Consider the following 6,419-nt stretch of genomic DNA (forward strand, 5'->3'; position numbering starts at 1 on the left):
CCCCCCCCCCAAAAAAAAAAAAAGAAGCCATGTTTTTTGCTCTCTCTCTCTCTCTCTCTCTCTCACTAATTCATAACCCATTGAAAGGCAAAATGGATTTTGCCTTTGCAATCTTGAACTTTCATGCACATAACGCTACTGCAGGATTCTGAAGAGAGAGAGAGGGAGAGCGGACAAGAAGAAAAGAAAGAGGATCAACAGAAATTCACCAGATTCAAAAGCAGCACCACTGTTATAAGGTAAAAGCTGACGAAGTATGTAATAGACCAAGAGGTTCCTGTCAATTCTTTGTAGCCCTGAAAGAGTAAAATATGAAACTATCAGTAATTTCCAGTATAAAATTAAAGTTTTTTTCTTCTATGAAATAAGGCAATTGGCCAGAAAGTAGTAGGGTATCCATGTCATGGTTTCAAGTATCCCACCGTATCGTATCATATCGTATCAACCAATAAATATCTGTATTGGTCGATACGATATGGTGCGATCAAGGATTAAAGTATCGGTATCGGTTGGCTAAAATTAAGATACGTATCGGAGGGTATCGTATTGTATCGGAGATACGCTAAGATACGCTAAAGATTCACACATAAATGGATAGGAAAAAATTCACACTTTTGCATAAAGAATTTGTTAAAAAAAGTATTAATAACATGTATTATGCATAAACACTAAATTGAGGCTATCGCACTAAGAATTTAAGGTTTGTAGTTGTCCGATTGTCCCATAAATGTAAAATCCTTGTTCCCAACCTTGATTTCCACTTTAGTTAGAGAGAAATGACTGGTAGCAACTTTAGAACAAAAAACCTGTTGGCCATTATATGACCGAAGCACACTGTATCGATACATACCGATACGTACCGATCGATACATACCGATACTCACCGATACGTACTAATTGATACACACCGATACTCGCCGATAAGTACCGACAAATACCGAAGCGTACATTTCACCTCGATTTTATATTTTTCATACAGTCGTATCGGTGCATATCATATCGTATCGTATCGATGTGTATTGGTGGTGTATTGATGCATATCATCGTAGGAGATATATCGATACAAAAGGATTTTAAAAATTCCATATATCGTATCGGTGTGTATCGTATTGGTAAGCTAAACTTAAGATACGTATCGAAGGGTATCGTATCGGTATTGGAGATACTTTAAACCATGGGTGCTATACATATCCTTTTATTTTTTTTTAACATTAAATTATCCCACCATATCCCATAGTACTGGCCGATACAGCATGGTACGGTGCGATACATGCCAATACTATCAATATGGCAACAAAATCCTAATCTAACTAATTTAGGAAACAAAGTCTTAGCCCAAGTAGGAAATAATAAGCTAAAGCTAAGAGATATATCCAGCTACAGTAGGGACATTTCCCCTATCATGGTATACATCAAACAACCCTTGGTATATATCTTTAATAGTCCCCCTCAAGCTGAAGTATATATAGGGCAAGAGAACTCCCCCTCCGCCGGTTTGCTGCAGGAAACGCCAGACCAGCAGGCCAATGGGAGGGCGCATGGGAGAACAATCAGTGTACACAGACGGGGGGCTTCCTGGTATTTTCACGCCCCCACCAATCTGATCGTTTCCTGCACCAAACTGGCATGGTTCTTTTAGCCATATATGTATATATATATATATATATATATTAAAAGAAGGCTCGTGCTTGGACCAATAAGAATAGATATTAAACGCAACATCGGTCTTGAACATATGTAGCAGTCATTGGCACAGAGAATCCTTTAATCAATTAGCAATACAAGCTTTAGCACACCAATCATTAGCAGCATCACCAGATAAAAAATTGTGTCGAATAAACCCAAAATAACCATCAACAACGAACTAAATATGTGCTGGAGAATACCTATCCGCAATCCATAATTTCATAGCATTACAAAAAAACCAAAGTAAAAACCTTACCTCATTGTAGTATTATACACGTTACTCTCTTGAAAACAAAACCATCAATATGTCTATGGTTTTTTTTTTTTTTGAGTTATACCTGTAATGAACTAGTCCTTATCAAGAATTACAAACATTATGACAATAGTGATAATTGATATATGGTACTTCTCTTCTACCATATTTATGTATATAGTACTTCTATTGCATTTCTTATAATCTCTTTCCTTCTCCTTCCCTCACTATGTGGTTGTTAAGAAAGCACCAAGCATTATGAAGATAGTGATGATCTCTTATCCAACCTCCAAAAGAAAAGCAAGTTGTTGGTGACTTCCACCATCCATCATGGAAGTACTCCAACAAGATAATAACAATAATGTGATTACTAAAGACCACAAGATTAGAATCTGATTAGTAAAAGACTCATTCTTGAACCCGAACAGAAGTCTCACATAACTCAGCATAAGGTTGTTGTGAACCACTCAGCAAAAGGTTGCTATAGATATGATACAGAATACCATCTTCATACATACAATTTTTGCTGGGACATGAGTAGATGTCAGAAACAGTGAACAGATACTTATAATTAATCTTCAACTAATGACTTGATTTTGAGTAGATGATAATCTCCAATCTCCCCTCACGTGTAGCATTACATATGGACACATAATTTCCAATAATCAACATCTCAAAGGATGAGTGTAAGAAATAATCCCATAAGCAAGAGCAGCCACAAATAAATCCCAATAAAATAATCTCCAACCAACACGTCATGCAAGTACCAATTTTCCTCAAAAAAAAAAAAAAAAAAAAAAAAAAAAAAAAAAAGCAATCCAAACTAATGTGATCGAGGGCCCACCATAGCAATAATATGACAAATATGTAGGCCTAATGGCAATTTTGTAATTACGTTATGCAATCCCGAACTGACAAAGAACCTAGGTAAAAAATTATCCAATTGGTTTTGGTATGGACCCATCCAAGTATACAATAGGCAATAACAAGGGTTAATGGTAGAACTGTAATTTAGTTGAAATCCAATTTTATATAGCACAAGCTAAGGCCAAAGGGAAAACTTGGAACAATAAAGAAAATGGGACACTCTGGAAAGGTAGACTACTCTCTTTTGCAGGGCGGCTTACCCTGATTAAGTCGGTTCTCCAATCCATGTACCTATACTGGTCAGGTACCTTCGTCCTCCCTGCCTCGATGATTAAGACCTTTGAAAGTCTTCTTCGTTCCTTCCTTTGGAAAGGCTCTGACTCTTCTAGATTCCTTAGACCCCTTAGCTGAAAAAAGGTATGCCTTCCCAAATCCGAAGGAGGGCTAGGAATCAGGAGAATCAAGGATGCAAATCTGGTTGGTGTGCTTAAACTTATCTATAAAATTGTGACCAAGTACAAGAGTATAAGGGTAGACTGGATCCATTCCGGTCTGCTCAAATCCAACTCTCTTTGGACGGCTCCTTCCATTTATGATGCCACCTGGATCTGGCGAAAAATCCTTGAGCACAGACATATTGCCCTTACTGTAATATCTTATTCGATCGGAAATGGGCAGTCCACCTCCCTCTGGAAAGATCCCTGGCATCCCTCTGGCATCTTATCCCAGCTGATAACTCCTAGAACTATCTACCCTTTTGGTCTCCCCTCTAATGCCCTGGTCACATCGATCCTTTCTCCCACTGGCTCATCCCCTCCATCTTGTCCCCCTCCTCTTTGGGATCTCTGGTCCTCCCTTCCCCCTCTCCCCCTGGTCATCGTGGAAGGGAAGATAAATGCACCTGGACGCCCTCCTCCAATGGGATTTTCTCCTCAGCCTCTGCTTGGTCCTATGTTCGTGATCCTTCCCTTAGGGTTCCCTGGTATAAGGTCTGGTTTAAGGGACATATTCCTCACCATAGCTTCACCTTATGACGATGTTTGTCCAATTGTTTTCCCACACAATCCTTCCTTTTATACCGCCACATTCTTGTCAACCCTTCACGCTGCCTCTGCCCCTTTGGGATCGAGGATATCCCACACCTCTTCTTCTCTTGCCCCTTCACTGTTGGCCTTCTAAAAGGCCTCTTCTCCCCTTCGACAGAAAATCGATTTGGGTGGACATGACCTTCTCAGGTCCTTCTATTTGTGACTCCATTGGAAAACTGGCTTTTTGTGCTACTATAAACTACCTCTAAATGGAACGTAACATCCGTCGATGGACCTGAATCCCGTTCTCCAGACTAGATTTGAAAAGCTATCTACTTTGATGTTACTTCCAAAGCTCAATCCCTGCTTCGCCTTTCCTCCCACCCTATCCCTAGATCCCCAAAGAACTCCCACATAATATCCTCTTGGAATCTTCAGGTTGATATCATCCACCCCAACTGAGGGTGCTGGCCGCCCCTTGCATTCTTTGTTGTTTTTTAGTTTGTTGCCTTTGGTTTAGATTATCTTGTGATTGTGCTACTTTGGGCTCCCCTTGGGTAGGCTTTTCCATGTTGGCTTAAGCCTCCCTTTCCCCTTTTTCCCCCATTGTATATTCTTCTTCTTGGTAATGAATAATTTATTCATCCAAAAAAAGAAAAAAGAAAATGGGACACAAAGGGAATTAGCAATTATTGTTTAGAGACAAACTAGAAGGTTAACTAATGCGCATGAAGGCATTATAGACAAAGAAAGGGGCAATATTGGAAATTAAAGAGATAAAATAAGAAAACCATGTATTGGGAGTAACGTATGGCCAAAGGATGAACTAGAAAGGCAAAAAAAATAAAAAATAAAAATAATAAAAAAAAATAAAAATAATAATAATAAATTAATTAATTAAAAAAAAATTAATAATAATAATAATAATAATGGGACATGAAGGCCTTAATGGTAATGGGAGGGATAATAATGGAAACTAAAATAATAAAAAGGGAAAATAAATAAATAAATAAATGTATCATGAAACTAGTTGTTTTAATCCTTTGACACAATTTGAAGAATTTAGAAGATCCCTTAGGAGGCCCCTATGACGATAGATCGAACCTATCCAATTTTTACAGTGCGATGGTTGGCTGATCATGGACTGGCTATACTATACCTACTGTTTTCTTTTTTTTAGGTCGATATCCGCAATGCAATTCATCCAACAATAAACCTAATCACAAAGCCAATACTCAGAAAAACCAATAGGAAAAGAGGAGTGTTAGTATACCATGCAACCAATACTTCCTTGCAAGGGAGAAGCAACTTCCCCAATAAACCACAGACTATCTTCAAACTTGGACAATCATGCAACCAAAGTCCAAAGCGGGCTTGGAATTAGGAGAATCAAGGATGCCAACTCCACTGGTGTTCTCAAGCTTATTTGGAAAATTGTTTCCAAGCACAAAAGCATTTGGGTTGATTGGATCCTATCTGGTTTGCTAAAAAACAACTCCCTTTGGCCTGCCCCTTTCACTTCAGATGCTTCATGGATTTGGAGAAAGATCCTCGACCATAGGCTCATCGCCCTCACTGCCATCTCCTATTCTATTGGAAATGGGCATTCTATCTCCCTCCGGAAGGATCCCTAGCATCCTTTGAGCATCTTATCCCATCTTCTTTCCCCTAGGGTCATCTACTCTTCTGGCCTCCCTTCTAATGCTTTCGTAGCCTCTATCCTCTCCCCGGACGACTGGTCCACCCCTCCTCTTCCCCCTCGCTTTTGGACCTCTAGTCCTCCCTCCCTCCCTTTTGTCCTGACCACAGAGGAAGAGAGGACATGTGCATCTGGGTCCCCTCCTCCAATGGCTCCTTCTCCTCCGCCTCCGCTTGGTCTTTCATCCGTACCCCTTCCTCGATAGTTCTCTGGCATAAGGTAGTCTGGTTCAAAAGTCATCTTCCCCGTCATAGCTTTACCCTTTGGCAGTGCCTTACCAATTGCCTTCCTACCCAATACTTCCTCAGCTACCGCCATATCCCAGTTAGCCCTTCTTGTTGCCTCTGCCCCCAAGGCAATAAAGACATCCCCCATCTCTTCTTCTCCTGCTCCTTCTCCTCCCTTATTTGGAAAACTGCCATTTTCAAATGCTGGCCTACTAAGAGATCTATCCTTCCTTCCATCACCAATGGATTTAGATTGACACGACCTTCTCTGGACCCTCCATTTGTGACACCATCAGTAAATTGGCATTCTGTGCTACCATCAATCATCTTTGGATGGAAAGAAACATCCGGAGATGGACCCCTAAATCTCGATCTCTAGATAAGATTTGGAAAGCTATCTACTTTGATGTTTCTTCTAAAGCCCAATCCCTTCACCCCCATCCAGTTACCTTCTCCCACCGGAATACCCACATCACTGCCTCTTGGAACCTTCAGGCTGATCTCATCCAGCCCACTTGATGGCTTTTAGTCCCCCCTTTGGTAGTTAGTTTTTTGGCCTTTGTTTTGGCTAGCTTCTATGTTGGCTCCTTATTGGTTATTACCTCCCCCCCCCCCTCTTCCCCTTGTTTCTTCTTTCCTTCGTAATGAATTATTTATTC

At 40.2% G+C, this 6,419-nt stretch overlaps 1 protein-coding gene across 4 annotated transcripts in view; it reads right to left on the minus strand.

Annotated features, from left to right (window-relative positions):
* Window positions 1–6,419, minus strand: part of LOC122092726 (two pore calcium channel protein 1A) — a 111,882-nt gene that overhangs the window by 14,823 nt on the left and 90,640 nt on the right. For 3 of the 4 annotated variants that reach the window (XM_042662966.1, XM_042662965.1, XM_042662968.1), the window contains one exon: window positions 210–296. The exons of the other annotated variant lie outside the window; for it this stretch is intronic. In XM_042662966.1, coding sequence (XP_042518900.1) covers window positions 210–296 — 87 coding nt within the window. The remainder of the gene's footprint in view (window positions 1–209; window positions 297–6,419) is intronic. 4 annotated transcript variants of the gene reach the window in all.

The sequence above is a fragment of the Macadamia integrifolia genome, chromosome 11 (assembly GCF_013358625.1).
Source record: "Macadamia integrifolia cultivar HAES 741 chromosome 11, SCU_Mint_v3, whole genome shotgun sequence".
Taxonomy (NCBI): Eukaryota; Viridiplantae; Streptophyta; class Magnoliopsida; order Proteales; family Proteaceae; genus Macadamia; species Macadamia integrifolia.